Genomic DNA, 20,004 nt, shown 5'->3' on the forward strand with positions numbered 1-20,004 from the left:
TACAGACAAACTGGTACATCCAGGAAAGTTTTAAGGCATGGCAGGAACTAGATATATAAAAGTTATATGAAGTCTACGTTTCAGAAAATTAAAACCTTACCTGGATTTTGATGTTCATTTTTTTCCAGTCTGCAGAAGATAGCAAAATAAACAAACACCCGAGTTTCATTTGATACGGTTCACTAAGTTACACAGTTTAAACCTGTTAAATCACCTATTGTTTACAGGTGTCTATTGTCCATCTATTGTCCATTTAAATCAATACTACTCACAACATTGATTATATGAGGGGAGCTTCTCAATCGTTTTCACTACTTAGTTAATTTTTGCACCTTCTGCAGGAACGAAAAAAAATGAATAGCAAAATCTAGAAAAGTTTATAATTTTCTAAAACACAAAATGCATTTAAAATTTATATATCTAGTTCCTGCCATCCCTAAAAACTGTTGCAGGTGTATAGGTTAGTCTGTACTCAGAGTAAAATCTGGGGTGTAAATACGGCCATTTTAGCCAAAAGGTTATGATGAACCTTAACATGTTGTTTTTTTTTATTTTTCAATATGATTTTTAAGTGCTATTTAAGTTTTACAACACTGATATCTGTTATGAAATCAAAGTTTGTGTTAACTATTATCAGAATTTAATTTTGCTTTTTTCTGTTTTTGCCAAAATCGAAAAACGAGAAACACTTAGGGAGCTAGTCTACCATTTGACTTTTATGGGGGGCTAGGATGAAATTTGAAAAAAATAGGCAGGACAGGAGTTTTGAGTAAAAAAAAAGGCAGGATGAGACACTTTGCAAAAAAAAAAAGGCAGGATGACAACTTAGGTAAAAAAAGTCAGGATAAACTAATAAAAAAAAAGGCAGGACCGAATAGAGTGAAAAATAAAAAAGCAGGACAGAAATTACAACTAAAAAAAAATGCAGGACAAATTTTTTCATCCTAGCCCCCCATAAAAATCAAATGGTAGCTCCCTTATGAACTACATCAACAAACGATAACTGTATATATCTATAAACAAATACACGTACACGTGCTTAAAATACATGAATCACATGGTCCATCATGTGTATTTGTTGATGTCTTTTAACAAAACATTTACCATTGTCCCGAATTAAACCCTACTATTGTTATACCGGTATAACAGGTTTAAAGTTAAAACTTATGCTGCACGATTTTTAAACGCGGGAAAGTTTTCTTTTGTTTAATTCGGTATATATAACATTGAATCTCACATTTGAAATTCATTTGAATTGGGGGAGACGCAGCTTTATTTGCAAACGAACCAACGAACGTTTGAAATTTAAAGTTGTCTTGGCAAACAGAAAACAGAATGGTGAAGATTAGCATGGGTAATTACGAAAATAGACTTTTTAATTTGTATCCATGTGATGGTTTTAGCTTTTTACAAGTGAATTTAATAGTTCGTTCTTATATTGTTCTTTTACACTATGCTTCCTGTTTAGGGGAGGGTTGAAATCCCGCTTAGGCAGGCTCAGGGGCTATGGTTTTTTTTTCTGGACAAATTTTTTTTTTTCGCCTACGCCGAAAAACAATCTATTTTTTTCGCGACAAGTCAAAAACAATTTTTTTTCTTTCAATTTTAGCATTACATATAGTGGCAGCTGAGGGTGAAACAAACAATTTTTTTTTTCTCAGAATCAAAAACAAATTATTTTTTTCTCCAAAAACTGGAAACGAACTTTTTTTTCCAAAAAAAACCATAGCCCCCCCCCCCCCCTCAGAAAATCAAATGGTTGCTGCCTTACATGTTTAACCCGCCATATTATGTTTGCATGTGCCTGTCCCAAGTTAGGAGCCTGTAATTCAGTGGTTGCCATTTGTTGCTGTGTTACATATTTATTTTTGTAATAATTTTTTGTACATTTAAGATTTATGTACCATTGTGTATATTCAGCAGTAATATATGAAAAATTTATAGAAAATGTACCGCCTTTCCCTTTGTACTTCCATATTTGGAAATTCGGTGCTTGAACGGTAGAGAATTATTGCATGCAGCGCCAGCAATGATTTCCTTGGAACAAGTTTACAACTCTCGAGGCCTGTTTTTTTTTATACTCAAACTAGACTAGTTACTGGTTAAAATCAACATGCATTAACATATTATAGCTTAAACCTTAAACACGTTAAAAGGGAGAACAAACACGCAACGGTTAAGAAAATGTTTAGGCTATAAACCATTTTGAAAATATACTGAGTGCCAATGAAAACGCAACACTTTTGTTTTTCAAAAAAGTCTGATAATTTTTATTTATTTTATATTAGAACTTTATAAAGTTGGTTGGAAATGACTTAAAAGACAATTGTCGACAACTTTACGGTTGGGTAATTTTTGGAACAAATGCGAAGTAAGGGTTATTTTGAACGGACATAAACCGAGTTCACCGCTTTTCAATATACGCACCATTTTCACGATTTTGTCATTTAAAGCTTGGCTAATGTCATGAATTTTCCCGCCCTTATTGTAAGGAAACTGCAATAAACATCTGAGTAAATGCCAGGACTTTCTGACAACCAGCGACATGCAGTTTCCGGCATGATCCAATGAAGCCTTTCACAGCATACAATTTCGAGAAGACTGTAGCCTCTACAATAACCCAAATCATCCACAAATTCAACAAAAATGGATCAGTTAATGATAAGCCACATCCCGGGGTTCAAAAAGCAAGAAACGCTCAGCAAAACCGATACATTTGGTCTTTAACATATCCGATATCGACTCTGATGGATGTCCAAAGGTCACGAGAGTTCAATGGTAGTCACGGTAGATTCTCTGAAGCAATTTCAGTAAAGCACCATTTGCGCAGAAATTCAACAGTTAAAGAGCACCACAGCCGACATCTTAACGGCCGTGTGGCGTAAACATCGAATTCTGTAGACCAAAAATCATTCATTATGTACCAAAAATCGTCAGTGGTGGTTACATAGACGTTTGGCACCCGCCTTGGCCAAAAGTCATGCGTTTCGCCAGATTTAGGTCCGATAGAGCAAATTGTGCATCAGATTTGACATGGTTTAGACGATGAAAACCACCACCAATATCAAAAAGTCAGCTTGAGTTTGCTTTGCAGGATAAGTGGAATAACATTCCTCGAGATCACATTAAACGTCCGGGATGATCAATTCCGCGGCGCTGTCGAGATTGCGCTGCACAACAGGGTTGTAACATTTTTTGTTAGGACTGTGATTTGATGATTCGACATTGGATGTTTCGTTTATCTATTGCGCCCGAAAGATGAAAATGAAACATTTTTGTTTGATATCGATCTATTGTTAGAATTGTTAATTTTCAAGAACAATTCATTTTGAAAGATCATGATTTCTAATATAAATTTTATTTTTCAAAAACCAAGTGTTGCGTTTTCATTGGCACTCAGTATATCTAAGGCCTCTAAAATATTGGTTAAAACAACACGAGTTTTTTCTTCAAGTAGTAATTTAAAAGTAGTTTAGCACTTTTTGAATACTGCACTAAGGCTGTGCTTCGAATGGCCAAGCTATGGAAATGTATTTTCAATGTAAAACTTTTACCGCGAATGACCAGTATAAAGAACTTTAAACTCTTAACTTTGTTAAGGTTCCTTATCGTTATGTAAAAATTTAAATATTATTGTAAACATGAACACATGTTCACAATATAACAACAAACCCATGTGCTACCGATAGTTTATAAGTACATAGAGATGGATCATTTTATACATATACCAAGGGGAAACTTCGTGCAAACTTTTATTCTTTTCTTTTTTCATTGCATTCAACAGAAATGAGTTTTGTGGCAAATAGAATAAATAAAATAACGATCTGTAGAAAAAATAAAGCTTTACGAAACAATATATGTATGTACAAAAGGCCCATCTCTATCATTAGTTATCTTTACCGTTTTTATACTATTGTATTTTGTAGTTTCGTAATGCACATGGCTACAGAAGAGGTCATTAACCTTAATTATATCGTTAGTTTTCCGCCTTTAAATTGTTTTACATTTGTGATTTCTGAGCCTTCTAGATCTGACTATGTGGTATGTGCTTTGTTCATTGTTGAAGACCGTATGGTGATTTCGCCACCCGCTGCAAGGAAACAAAAAAAATATTTAGTAGATAAATCCACAAGTTGTTTTTTTTATCTTATCAAGACACAAAATGAAATTTGTATATATCTAGGTGCTGCCATGCTTTAAAACTGCTATCGCTCAGGGTAAAATCAGTGATTATATATTCAAGCCCTAACGAATTATTTCTTAATTAACGGCCTGTTTATCGCGGACTACGCGTTAGACCCCAACATAAACTGTCGCACAAAAAGAAATATTCACATAAACATTTCATCAATATACAAGCAACTACTAATTTGAAATTAGTTGGCTGATTGCAGGATAAAAGCTTATTTTTAACTGACCTGGTCAATTAAGCTTTTCTCGTCACTTTGCGTCCGTCGTCGTCTGTCGTAAACTTTTTAAAAAATCTTCTCTGAAACACTTCTGTGCCAAATTTAAGCAAACTTTACCACAATCATCATTGGGGTATCTTGATTAAAAGTGTGTCCGATGACCCGACCAACCAAGCAAGATGGCTAAAAATAGAACCTAGGGGTAAAATGTAGATTTTGGCTTATATATATATACACCTGGAAAAAAGTGTTGCAACACCAAATTGAAATTGAAATTAAAAAAAACATTTTTTATTTTTTTGTGATATAATTTGGTAAAATAGAACTACTTAAACATTATTTAAGTATCACCTGAGTTTAATCAATAAATATCGACTCGGTAAGTTTTTATTCGCACATGCAGCTACTGTACCCGTAAACAGCAAAACAGATGTTTTCATCCTCATTGTTTTCAACACTTTAAATAACCAAGTTGTTAAAGTTATGTGATTGACACCTTGTAATGGGTCCTCGACAACTGCAGCAAGATGACAGATTATCAGCATGAGAGAAGCAAGGATGTCGCTGTAACAACTGCAATCATTGTTGGTCATCACCATTCCACTATAAGTCGTTTTAAGAATAAAAAATGGCACTAAACGATGTTAAAGATCTTCCGAGATAAAGAAGACCCCCTATACCATTTACTAGGGAAAATCAAGCATAATAAAGGTTGGTCATAAGGAAATCCATTGCATACAATACAATCCCAAAAAGAGAGTGGTGTGCATACAGAAGCCTTTTAGCAAGAACTGTTCGAGATCGACTCATCGCTACTGGTTATCGTGCGATAAGACCATTTCGGAGACCTTTGCTAACGAACAGACACACAGTTTTCCGTATCCAATGTAGTGCAAAGCTCGCTTAAGTTGAAAATTAGCATCGTGGAGGAAGATTCATTGTTCCAATGGAATTCGGGTCATCTTCCTTAGACGGATTGTAGCCCAGATTTGAACCATATCGAGCATATATTGGACACTATTGGGCGGAAAGTGCGCGAAAGGACACCCCAGTTTAAACACATCGTGAAATAAACAATGCACTTCATCAGAAATTGTTGCTGCTACCTTAGCAACAAATTAGTGGATTTTTGGCAGGAATCAAAAGACGTTAAGATGCAGTTATCCGTTTGAATGGAGCCTGCGCACAAAGTACTATTTTTTTGGCGTATAACGACCAACCATGATGTGAACAGTCATCTGAAGATTAATTTTGAAATGTCTGACATTGAAAAGTTCGACTACAGCCAAAGTTGTAAAATGCATTTTTTTGCACAAAAAACACTTCATTTTGTTATTAAAATTGTGGTTATGTAAATCATTTTTTTTTTCAAACATTTTTTGTTCGTTTCAATGCCAATGTTATCATAAACTATGTTTCAATAATATTATACAAATATCTTATTATATATCATCCAACAAAAGAGGCTGATTTTTCAAATTTTGAAAAATCAAGGTGTTGCAATACTTTTTTCCATGTGTATATATCTGAAACCGAAGCATTAGAGCTTTCTTACAAATTGACGAAAGGTACGAACGAACGTAAAGGGAGCACGTATTTCATTTCCACAATAACAGTTAAAAGAGTCTTTGTTTTATCCAGTAAAACAGCATTCTTTTCTAAATCAAGTTTATTTTTCAAAAATAATGATATCGTAAATAATACACGATTTTAATATAATCAAACAGAGAAAAATAATGTCAAATACACTTACGTCCGATACGTTACTGACGTAAACCACGAGTACACACATTTCCGCGGGATTTTTTTTATGCACGAGTTTCACGATTAACATTTCAATGGCATTATTGAAGTACGTTAGTCTAAATTTAACGACAAGATTCAAATCTATTTTTATTTTTTATAGTAAACTTTCAGCAAATTGTCAAAGTGGAATATCGAGATTTGCTAAAATAAATTATGCTACAATGTTTTTAAAAAGAAATGTTAAATAAATCTAGAAAAACAGATTTTGTATATCAAGAAAATAAATCTACAATTTTGTTGATTTTATAATGACGATTTAACAGTACACATGTTTGGAAGATAGACGCAAAGTTGTCACTTATCGTCCAGTGGCTAATATTTCATGAATGTTCAGGACAATAGGCAAAACGTAATTATACACTAAAACAACCCTTCCATTGCTCCGGTGTATCATATATACACATTAAGGGGGGAGCAATGAATATTACCAGGGGAGAGGCAATGATTCAAAAGTTATTAAACGAGCACCAGCATATGGCATAGTTTGAAGATCATCTTATTTTCTTCATTTTCATTTTATTATTTTGAGCGTTGTAAATTTTGAATCAAGGAAGTATTTGTGCTTTGATTTTTCTCATTTTCTGTAAGGGAAAAAGACAATGTATTTGCTTTGACATTTTTTTTTAGGTTAAACGGTGCAACATTGTAATATTGAAGAGGGCCGGTTTTCAGTCTATTAGGGGAAATGTTTTCGTCTGACTACTCTATATTTTATATTTAGGATATTTTGAAGTGTTATCTCCTCCGACCTGGTGGTATCTATTATAACCTATCGTACGTCCCGAAATCCTAAATATATCCCAAGAAAAACTCAATTTAATAAGTGTCGTTGCATGTAGGATAATTGTCCGAAGTTCCACGACTATTATTTAAATATGTCAAAAGAAAGGATCCCTTAAACGAGTCTTGCGTATGATTCGTCAAGCATACGTACCTTTCGTCAATTTGTAAGAAAGCTCTACTAAGAGCAAATCTGACATGGGGGTAAACGTGTATCAGGTCACGATCTATCGGTCCTGAAATTTTCATACAAATCGGACAATCCGTTGGTGGGTTGCTTAGTGCCCCTGAATTGGCCATTTTAAGGAAATTTAGCAGTTTTTGGTTATCTTGAATATTATTATAAATAGAGATAGAATGAAATTCAAAACAGTGTGGCTGTGGCCATTGATTGACACATTAAATTCATCCATTGACTGGGACAATTTAGTGAACGTTTGTATGTAACAACTACTGCTCACTATGTACTTTTTAAAGACGCCTAAACTATGGGGTCACCAAAGATTCTCAACACCTTAATAAAGTAATTCGAAAAACTAATCAGAAATAACACGATGTTTTGATTTATATCAATTATATAAATCAAAACATAAAGGTTATTCCTGATTAATTTTTTGAATTATTTTATAATTAAAGGCGTTAAGAAATCTTTGGTGACCCCACAGTTTAAATGTCTATCGATGGTACGTCGTGAACAGTGGTCGTTACAGACAAACGTTCACATAAATTGTCCCAGTCAATGGATGAATTTAATGTGTCAATCAATGGCCACAGCCACACTGTTTTGAATTTCATTCTAAACTGAACAGTGAGAATGTTCAGCAAAGTAAATTCTACAAAAGTCATAAAGACCAAAATGGTCAATTGACCCCTTAAAGGGGCACTAGCTACGAGATGTATAAAAAATCCAATGTCTTTTTTTATTTGCCCAATCAGTAATGAAATGCAAATAGTGAAATAATATTTAGCTTTTAGCAGCCAGTATGGTTCAATTTTGTCAAAATAAGCAAAAAAAAACATTGATTTTGAATTATTCACTTGCAACCCTTATTGAATCCGCATTCATGTGAACTTCAATTTAACCCCTTAGATTGAGATGGATAACACGTGAATTGTATGTGTATAGTTATTTAAATGAAAAGAATGTCAACATTGAAAGTGAAACAAAGGTAAATCATTTGATTGACTGATTCGATCCACAAAATATCATGCTTATGCAGGTAAAACGATGATAAATATTTATTTTTCATCTAGAAAATGAAATTCAATAGACATAAAATAATCCAACAGCACGAGTTTGTTTAATCTATTTATATCTTTGTTTATGTTTACAACGCTTATTTGGTCATCGGATGAAATTAAAGGTCAACTCGATAAATAGTTAGATGGCGTCTTGACTAAATTACACACGAAACGAAGCTACGTCTTTTCATGCACGTTGTTTATTTTAGACTTGATAGTTTGGATGAATGTTTTACATTGTTATAAATAAAATATATAAATTTGATGAAAATCGGTGAACATGAATTTGACAGCTAGTCATTTATTATCCTTTATAGTAACTGTAAATTTTTATAATCTTATAATTACAAAAATCTTCTCCTCTGAAACTACCAAGACAAATTTAACCATGACCCGACCAAGCAAGATGGCTAAAAATGGAACCTAGGGGTAAAATCACAGGCACTTGTTTCTATCCATACGAAGGTCGACTATCCATATAAATAGAAATGGATAGTCGACCTTCGTATGGATAGAAACAAGTGCCTGTGGGTAAAATGTAGATTTTGGCTTATATATATATCTGAAACCAAAGCATTTAGAGCAAATCTGACATATGGGGGGGGGGGGGGGGGGGTAAACGTGTATCAGGTCACGTTCTATCGGTCCTGAAATTTTCATACAAATCGGACAAACCTTGTTGGGTTGCTGGCCCTGTATTAGTAATTTTACGGAAATTTTGCAGTTTTTGGTTATTTATCTTGAATTTTATTACAGATAGTTGATCTCTATGTTCAGCAAAGTAAGATCTCAATCTACAAATAAGCCAAATTGACCCTATTAAGGAGTTATTGCCCTTAGTCAATATTTTTTTATAAATCTTTGTTATCTTTAACAAAAGACTTCTCCTGAAACAACTGAGCCAAATTAGATAAACTTGGTCACAATAATGGTATAGAGTTTTAAAAATGTGCCAAATTAAATAAACTTGGTCACAATAATGGTATCGAGTTTAAAAAATGTGTCTGATGACCCTACATGCCAACCAACTTAGGAGGAAAATGTCTGAAACTAAAGCAAAAGTATAACGGTTGCATTGTTTCATGCATCAATTGTAAATAAAAATATCATTTGAGCGACACAGGCTACTTGGAGCCTCTAGTTTTTTTTATGCCCCACCTACGATAGTAGAGGGGCATTATGTTTTCTGGTCTGTGCCTCCGTCCGTCTGTGCGTCCGTGCGTCCGTTCGTCCGTTCAGGTTAAAGTTTTTGGTCAAGGTAGTTTTTGATGAAGCTGAAGTCCAATCAACTAGTAACTTAGTACACTTGTTGCTTATGATATGATCTTTCTAATTTTAAAGCCAAATTAGACTTTTGACCCCAATTTCACGGTCCACTGAACATAGAAAATGAAAAGGGGAGTTTCAGGTTTAAGTTTTTGGTCAAGGTAGTTTTTGATGAAGCTGAAGTCCAATCAACTTGAAACTTAGTACACATGTTCCTTATGATATGATCTTTCTTATTTTAAAACAAAATTAAACTTTTGACCCCATTTTCATGGTCCACTGAACATAGAAATTAAAAGTGCGAGTTTCAGGTTAAAGTTTTTAGTCAAGGTAGTTTTTGATGAAGCTGAAGTCCAATCAACTTGTTTATTCCTAAATCATTTATTCATTTAATCAAATTCATTTTACTTATATCATTTCAGAGTTGGTATCCAAATGGTCTTTCTTGGTAACTCTATTGATGTTATTTTCCTCACCTAGCCACAGCCTTTCTCCGGATCAAAAACAACAAGTTACTGCTGGCCTTGAACTCGGAAAAGGGATAGCGGAAATGCTTGAAAAGAAGGAATTTAGAAACTCTTTAACAAAGATCGCAAAAAATATTGGTCCCTACCTTGGCGCATTGGGTCCATTTATAGGGGTCGTCATGGCGTTCATTCCATCAGAGTCTGATGAGTTGGCTTACATGAAAACTATGATGAGGAATATCGACAATCGTTTGGATCAATTTGATAATCGATTTGACGACGTCGAACGATTGATTCAGTGGAATACCGTTGAAATCAACTTTGGGCAACTAGAACAAAGGATCAAGGCAGTTTCGCACCAGTTAGAATATGTATATTCTGTTCCGTCGGCTGCTGTGCCAAACCGGAAGCTAATATTTATTGATAATTATGATAGTGATTATCAGAATAGTGGCTTAAAATTATATCAAGCCATCGTCGAACAGCATGAAATCCAAAAACAATTAGGTACTCAAGTTTTGAGTTATACCGAAAATGACCGAGCGAAGACGCAAATATTTCTACTCGGTGTAATGCAACTTCTCTTGCAAGCTGTAAAAGTTGAATTGGGCTATCTTCTAGTAAAACAATTTACACACAATGCAAATTTTATGACGGCTGATTGGGAAAATAAAATAAAACAAGTGAAAGTAAAGTTCGATCAAATAGACAACCAGTGCACAAATGCATATCACTCCCAATCCGGAAAGGATATCGACGCATACGCTGCTTCTAATAGTGGTCAGACAAGTAGTCAATTTGCCGCTGGACTATTCAATCTCCTTGCCGGGAAATACTACTGGAGGCACTGGATTGTTCTCGCCTATAACCCCATAAGTGGTAGTAACCTTCATTATGTAGGGGTTAGTGGAGGACACATAAAATTTAGAAAAAATGGAAGAAACATTGTAGTGGGTAGTGTGGACAAGAGCCGTGCAGTCATGGGTAAAACACAAGCTGAGAATAATATGAAGGGTCAAGCCGAGACGAAAAGAGTTTGTAATTTTTGGAATCGATGCTGGTATACACTTAAATCTGCATCAGAAATTTTTAATTCCATAAGTAGAAGCGGTTCCTCATTTTTTAGTGTCGTAAGAAATTCGAATAATGCTAATTTTCATTACCACTCTAGCAGAGCAAAATTCGTCCAAAGATCTTATTTTCATCTCATGATGTGGGGTTGAAAGATTTAAGGTTGAACTCACGGCAAAGTGCTATTGTCACTCCCTGATCAAATAAATATTTAGAATTCAATTTATTGTTTGTTATAACCATGTCCATAATTTTGAAATGACCAGGTATGTTTTGGTATGCATTGCCACGTGTGAATTTACTGAAAAGTTAACATTTCTCGTTTTTTATTGAATTATAAGACCGATGGTTTTCCTGTTTGAACTGTTTAACACGAGTCAGTTTGGGGCACTTCTATAGCTTGCTGTTCAATGTGAGCCAAGACTCACTGTTGATGGTCGTTCTTTGACCTATAATGGTTTACTTTTTACACAACGTTACTTGGATGGAGAATTGTCTCATTGGCACTCATACCCCATCTGATTTCTGTTTGTAGGATATGAAAAAAGGGAGCTGAGTTATGATCGCCAATGAGACAATATCCACTAGTCTACAATACCATTATTTATATTTTTTTAAAATTCTCCTTATATAGTTTTGAAAATTCATTCATAAAATTAGGCTTGTGTACAATAGAATGAAATTCAAAACAGTGTGGCTGTGGCCATTGATTGACACATTAAATTTATCCATTGACTGGGACAATTTACGTGAACGTTTGTAACGACCAATGCTCACTATGTACTTTTTAAAGACACTTAAACAAGTGAGAGTCCGTAAAAGATATATAAAGAGATGTGATATTATTGCCAATGAGACAACTACCCGCCAGAGTCGAAATGACCTAGATGTATGCAAAAAAAGTTCACAACACGGATTCAACAATGAGCAAAATCCATGCCGTATTGTCGCTGACAGTCAGTCGATCGAGGTTTGTGTTTTCACTTGTTTATAGAAATAAGTGGTACGATTGCCAATGAGAACTAAGCAACAGAGTCCATGACGATGATTTAAGTAATGGGTTGAGATACTTGTTTATAGAAATATGTGGTACAATTGCCAATGAGAACTAAACAACAGAGTCCATGACGATGATTTAAGTAATGGGTTGAGATACTTGTTTATAGAAATATGTGGTACAATTGCCAATGAGAACTAAACAACAGAGTCCATGACGATGATTTAAGTAATGGGTTGAGATACTTGTTTATAGAAATATGTGGTACAATTGCCAATGAGAACTAAACAACAGAGTCCATGACGATGATTTAAGTAATGGGTTGAGATACTTGTTTATAGAAATATGTGGTACAATTGCCAATGAGAACTAAACAACAGAGTCCATGACGATGATTTAAGTAATGGGTTGAGATACTTGTTTATAGAAATATGTGGTACAATTGCCAATGAGAACTAAGCAAGAGTCCATGACGATGATATAAGTAATGGGTTGAGATACCATTTTGGTCAACACAGGCTTGCTCTGTTTGATGGGATGAAGGAATGACAAACAAATATGTATGAATTGAAAACCGTCATTTATTATTTCAGTTCCAAAATGTTCCTATCACTTTCTATCTGCAAAATGAAGCGCCTAATAGAGGTTTCCCGATTTGCTACCGTACCAACCGTAGTACGAATTGGGAGCAGTCATTTAACTTTTGGAAATTATTGATGTATACACTTAATATCAACGAATGTTTTAGGAATCATATGCAGAACTGTTTTATGAATTTTTAGTTGTAATTTGGGACTAATTTCATGTGGTTACTTCTTGTATTCATAGGAAACAATATTGTGTGCACTCGATTATGCTTTCAAGCAACCGTTGGTGTGAAAGGTTTATAGTTAAGAGTTATTTCCCCGTGAAACTACATAGACACAAAGAAGCTTAATTACAAAACAAACTTAAAACCTCTATAAAATTGTTTGAAATAACTTTATGTATCATTATAAAATGTTAAAGTTTTGTATTTATTTTGGTAAGTTTTAAGAAAACATGAACAAATAAAATGTATTTCAACAAAATAAATTGACCTTAATAACAACAAAAAAAGAATAATGATAAAATAAATTTAAAACCAAATCGTATTTCAAACTGTCCGTGCAAGGTCTGTGAAACTAGTCAAGGTCGTCCGGAATAAAGTTATAAAAAAGTCACGATCGTTTAAAACTTCAATGTGAACAATTCCGCATAGAGCTATCAGTGGCGGATCCAGAAATTTTCACAAGTTGGGGCCCACTGGCTGCCTAAGAGGAGACCCGATCTCGTCAAGCTTTAGTGATTCCCTATAATTTTATAAGCAACCAATGTTTTTTCTCAAAAGGGCCCCCCTAAATCCGCCTCTGGCTATGACTGATATCGTATTTACTTGACATCCTTTATTTTTGGACAATTATCTTTACCCTCGGGCTAAAAGTTTTTCTTTAAAAAAAACCCAACCTAAAATCACTATGCTATATAAATTTTAGAAAAATGTCCTTTTTTAAAACACAACTATTCATATATCTATTTCGCAGTAAGCCGAGAGAGAAAACTAAGAAAAAGTGGAGTTACTATTTTAAGTAATATCGTATTCACGATACTAGTACATATAAATCTGAACAAATTACCTAGAAACATTTACCAACCGATAAAAATAATCCTTAATTTTTGAGTCCATAAATCAGTTGTAAATGGTGCAAAAGACATTATATAGCAACATAGTACTTTCCGTAGAACATTACGAAGAGTTAGAAAGACATATTCATATTGCATTAGACTAAGTGTAAATATGGCGTCAAATTATTGCCGTTATCAGTGAACAAAATACGTTGCGTTGTAAGAAGTTTTTCTAGCATTGCTGTACGACAAAAGGATTAATGGATGGATATTGGTTAACATTACCCCTCGTAGATTATATAATACTACTCGCAGGCACGTGCAATACACAAATTTACTCGCGACAATATTTACCAATATTAATGTAATAACAATATCTAGTGACATAATAATAATAAACGAACAAGATGAAATAACCGATCGTGATGATAAATATTTCGACTCAAAAAAGGGTTTCGTTAGTGTCATAAAATTTATATTCATTCTTTAAGTAATATAATCAACAATTTTGTTAAAATGTTCAGTGACAAAATATAAGGAAAAAGATAGATCGATATTTTTACAATGTGTGTTTCGTTTTAAGAAAAAATGTTGCTCCAATGATCGAAAAGATAGCTTAATTAATAAAAATTGATTTTAATGAGAAGTCAACACAATTTTAAACACATTTTTGCCATTAGCACGTGTACTAGTTCAGTGGCGGATCCAGAACATTTTATAAGGGGGGGGGGGGCGCTGACTGACCTAAAAGGGGGGCGCTCCAGCCATGCTTCAGTGATTACCTATATAATCAACCAAATTTTTCCCACGAAAGGCAGGAGGGCGGGCCCCAAGGCCCCCTGGATCCGTCTATGTAGTTAACGACACCAGTAAGGTACAAGTAAGATATTATTAATAAATCCAATTTATATTTAATTATTAGAAAACATTCCTTATTCTAATCTTTTTCTAAATATACAGAAAACAAAAACATAGCCATACAGAAACGCAAATCTATATTTAGAATATAAAGGTCGAGGCAACTCAGTTCCAGTAAGGACTGTTTGATTCATTCTCTTGTGCACAAAATACATTTTATCGTATAAAATCACGAGCAAGGTTTTCTAGAAGCAGTGAAATCGTAATAAAATAAAAGATTAAAGTTTTTATCGCTGATGTGCAATTCGATTTCTTTATTTTCATCATGATGAATACAATAATCTCATGCATTAAATGATACCTCCAAAACAGCACCAACGGTTGTGTTACGTACCAACCGTACCTGATACGTAGCAAATCGGGAAACCTCTAATAGAGCTTTCTTACAAATTGACGAAAGGTACGAACGAACGTAAAGGGAGCACGTATTTCATTTCTACAATAACAATTTAGAGTCTTTGTTTTATCCGGTAAAACAGCGTTCTTTTCTAGATCAAATTTATCTTTCAAAAATAAGCATATCGCAAATAATATACGCTTTAAATTAAGAAAACAAAGAAAAATAGTGTCAAATACACTTACGTCCGATACGTTACTTGCGTATAAAACCACGAGTACACACATTTCTGCGGGAATAGTTTAAGCACGAGTTTCACAATTAAAATTTTAATTGCATTATTGAAGTACGTTAGTCTATATTTAACGACAAGATTCACATTTATTTTTATTTTTTATATTACACTTTCAGCAAATTGTCAACGTGGGATATCGAGATTTGCAAAACAATGATGTTTTTTTTTCCTTTTCTTAGTTTTTCAATCGCTATCTATCACACCTTAGGTCACAGTTGTGGCCCTTTCTATAGTACCGCCTAGTTTACCAAAAAATATTTTTTAATAAAAATTAGCATATACTGTAATATACTGTACTCACATCGCCACCGAAAATAATGTACCATTGGCCTGGTTCTCTGTTTCTTGTCTTTGAAACAATATATAACTGCATACTAACATTGAGTTATCTACGTTTGCACGAAAGAAGTACTAGTTGTACATTTGCATTTAGAGTTAACAGAACTAAACATATTAGAAAATTAAATGGTCATATTCCAGTTAGTGGAAGTTAGTTTAAAGTTTTAAAAAACATTTTTTTTCACTTCCCTTCAGCCGAGAGTTTATTCTAAAAAAAAAATCAAAAATCTAAGAACTTAATGAATGGAACCATTTCTAATAAAATGTGAAGGTTGTTCACATTTGGAACTTTTAAAATACAGCTTGGTTAGTAATGAATAAGTATACAACCGCAATTTTTTTTTTTGGAATCGTATAATGATATGATGTCGTCGTCTGCGTCATCAGAATACCCATTTGGTGTCCGGACAATAATTTTAGTTTAAGTGAATGGATCTCTATGAAATTTAAGAAGGTTCAATACCACAAAAGGAAGGTTGGGATTGATTTTTGGGTTATGGTCCCAAAAATTTCGGAATAATAGGCCCAAATAAGCATTGTTGTAGTTTCGAGTCAATAACTTGTGATTAAGTGTATCAAGCCAATTATAAATTTAAATGTGCAGTTATAACCGATTCGATTTGTCATCCTGATCGACATGGAGTTCGATTGGTCATCCTCATCGACATGAAGTTCGATTGGTCATCCTCATCGACATGAAGTTCGATTGGTCATCCTCATCGACATGAAGTTCGATTGGTCATCCTCATCGACATGAAGTTCGATTGGTCATCCTCATCGACATGAAGTTCGATTGGTCATCCTGATCGACATGAAGTTCGATTGGTCATCCTGATCGACATGAAGTTCGATTGGTCATCCTAATCGACATGAAGTTCGATTGGTCATCTTAATCGACATGAAGTTCGATTGGTCATCCTCATCGACATGAAGTTCGATTGGTCATCCTCATCGACATGAAGTTCGATTGGTCATCCTCATCGACATGAAGTTCGATTGGTCATCCTCATCGACATGAAGTTCGATTGGTCATCCTGATCGATATGAAGTTCGATTGGTCATCCTAATCGACATGAAGTTCGATTGGTCATCCTGATCGATATGAAGCAAAAACGACAAAACAAAAAGTATTAGCATTAACTTAAAGCAAGTACAATTCCAGTAGACTCGCCGTTTGATGAAGATTATTTTTTCTTAAAATTATGAATGAAAATGGGGAATGTGTCGAGAGACAATAGCCTGACTTAAGCGCAGAAACAGTCCCATGGCGACCAATTGGTCTTTCATACAGGGTTTCAACTGCTCCATAAACAGAATTTTGAACTAGTTTAATAAAAATGAACGTCACGCTAAAATCCACAAGGATAAATGAATTAAAATTAAAAAAAAAAAACTAAATTAAAAGTAAAAGACTTAACAGGCCATTTATCTGCATGTATGCTTCAAAAAGTTAGTTTAGCGTAAATTAAATTTGCACATTTAGATGAAATATCGAATTGTAGTAAACGTCTTCTAGCTATAAAACCAGATTTAATCCACCATTTTCTACATAAACCTGACTTGGTACAAGCATTTTCATATAACAGTTCTATCCATTCGTTTGTGTTTGTGTTTTTAATATTGCCCGTTGCTTACCATTTAGAATTTTCCGCGAAGTTCTGGGTTTTTGTTATTACTATTTTTGTTAAAGAAAGTAAATGATTCTATATCGTGCAAACATAATGACGATTGTTGACCTTTTTATTTTTTTTTTGCCCTGTTGGGTCATTTAGCTCTTTTTGACCTCTGATGAAGTTGGCTATGTACTGGGTGTGTTTTATGAAGGTTTATTCAGAAAAGGGTTTTCCAGGCGCCTGAAATCAATTTTAAAAAGTGTTCATTTTTTTAAGGAAATGGTGCATAAAAAAACATACCAATTCTTTTCAATTTACAGTTCTTCATATGGGATAGTCATACATGGTAGTGGAAGATGCCTATTGATGTTCATGTCCATACATCGTCTTGGATAAAAATAATGGTACCCGAAAACGAATTTTTATAGGGGTTGTCGTTTTTTGCTGTGTTTCATAGATATAGGAAGATGTGGTATGATTGCCAATGAGACAACTCTCTATCCAAGTCACAATTTATAAAAGTAAACCATTGTTGGTCAATGTACGGTCTTCAACACGGAGCCATGGCTCACACCGAACATCAAGCTTAAAAGAGCTCCAAAATTGCTAATGTACTAAAACAATTCAAATCGGGAAACCTAACGGTATAATCTACTAGTCTATAAAAAAAATAGAAACTAGAAATGCTTATGAACCAAATCAACAAACGACAACTACTGTACATCAGATTTCTGACTTGGGACAGGTGCAAACAATTGCAGCCGGTTTTAATGGTACCAAACCTTCACCCTTATCTCTAACAATAGTGTAACTTCAGGACATAGAAAAACACACTATAATATATCAATTGGAATATTTTTGTTTTTCGTTCATTTTATTTACATTTATTAGGCCATAAGTTTTCTTGTTTGAATTGTTTTACATCTGTGACCATGGACCCTTTTATATAGCCGACTATGCTATGTGAGCTTTGCTCATTGTTGAAGACCGTAATTTCCGCACACAAAAAAACCAAAAAGAGGTTGATCTTTTTAGAGCATTAATTTGCATCTCTGCCCTTGGCGACTGCTGTTGTAGGGAAAACTCCTAAAATTGGCATTATTTTCCTTGAAAAGGGAACGTTAAGTACAGTTTTTTTTATGTTCAGGCGTGTTTCAGTTGACTAATTCATCTTTATATTAAAATCCAAAACAGTTTTTGCGTGTTATATACGGTTATTGGCCTCTCCATCCTCTGAAAACTTTTAGTCTGCCCTCTCACGAAATATTTCATCAGATTTTTTCTTTTAGTGATTTTGTAATTTCGAAAGTTCCCCTTGACAACAAAAAAAACAGTTTTAAGTCGACTTAAGGCCTAAACGTTCATCAAATTATACTTGATAGCTAGAAGATACGTTTGTCTTTTAACAAAACTAATAAATGAACGTAATGATGCTATGTGGATACTTTATCGGGTTTAAAAATAGTTTCATGGCATAAGCATAACGAAAAATTACCAAGCAAGAACTATTGTACCACACATGCACTTTTCTCTGAAAATTTCTATGTTACTAGAACACACCCGCGAAATCGCGGGGAAATAGAGCGTATGTAAACTATAAAAAGAATATACTGACTGGAGAATTTCAGGAGAGATATCAAAAGTCAAAGGTACTTAGGGACAGGGCACATTTTTTTGCCCTCCCCCTATTTTCCAAATACCGATTTGTATACCTTCTGTTTATCTGTACTCTATGAAAATGCATATATACTTTAATTACTATACAGAGAATATCAGGAGAGGTATCAAAAGTCAAAGGTACTTACATATATATATATATATATATATATATATATATATATACATCAGTGAACGCCATGAATAGTAAAGAGCCCCCCCCCCCCCCCCCAAGATAACCATTGGAATTTATAGTAAATTATAACAAATACAGTTATTCATAGTAAATGTATGTATACAGAAATATATCCGCAGTGACCGCCGTTGATAGAAAACCATAGGCGGATCCCAGGGGGGGCGTTGAAAATTTTTTGTTGATTATATGGGGAATCACTGAAGCATGCGAGAAACGCCCCCCTCCTTTTAGGTCAGTCAGTGCCCCTCCCTTATGAAAAGTTCTGGATCCGCCACTGTAAACTTATTGATAGTAAATAGCAAATATTATTCATTTTCGTTTTCCTCAAAATAACCCAAACTGAAACATGTTAAGCAAGTATGATACAGGCTAGAACTCAAAATGATAGCAGAAAGCAAATTTATATACTTTATTCATAGTCTTTGTATGTTCAAGGTACAGAAAAGGAATTTATAAAAAAATTCAACAAATACAGTTATTCATAGTAAATGTATGTAAGTATGTACAGAAATATATCCGCAGTGACCGCCGTTGATTATAAACCATAGGCGGACGATCCCATAGGGGCCTGGAGGCCCTGCCCCCATTTTCGTTGAAAAAATTTGTTGATTATATGGGGAATCACTGAAGCATGAGAGGAACGCCCCCCCCCCCTTTTAGGTCAGTCAGTGCCCCCTCCCTTATGAAAAGTTCTGGATCTGCCACTGTAAACTAATTGATAGTAAATAGCAAATGTTATTCATTTTCGTTTTCCACCCAAAATAACCCAAACTGAAACACGTTAAGAAAGGATGATACATGCTAGAACTCAAAAGGACAGCAGAAAGCAAATTTATATACTTTATTCATAGTCTTTGTATGTTCAAAGTGCAGAAAAACACAAACCGGAAGTCTAATCTGACTTACAGTTTTGTCCAATGACGGGAAAAAATCCGGACGCATTCTTATGCGTTTTTATCCCAAAATAA

At 34.2% G+C, this 20,004-nt stretch overlaps 1 protein-coding gene across 1 annotated transcript; it reads left to right on the top strand.

Moving 5' to 3' along the window:
- The first annotated feature begins 1,199 nt into the window (after positions 1-1,199).
- On the top strand, positions 1,200-11,263 carry LOC143079518 (uncharacterized). The gene is made up of 2 exons (XM_076254894.1): positions 1,200-1,354; positions 9,926-11,263. The coding sequence occupies exons 1-2, from the start codon at positions 1,336-1,338 to the stop codon at positions 11,191-11,193; spliced, it is 1,287 nt and encodes a 428-aa protein (XP_076111009.1). The 5' UTR covers positions 1,200-1,335; the 3' UTR covers positions 11,194-11,263.
- Positions 11,264-20,004: the final 8,741 nt, after the last annotated feature.

This window comes from Mytilus galloprovincialis, chromosome 6, assembly GCF_965363235.1.
Source record: "Mytilus galloprovincialis chromosome 6, xbMytGall1.hap1.1, whole genome shotgun sequence".
Lineage (NCBI taxonomy): Eukaryota > Metazoa > Mollusca > Bivalvia > Mytilida > Mytilidae > Mytilus > Mytilus galloprovincialis.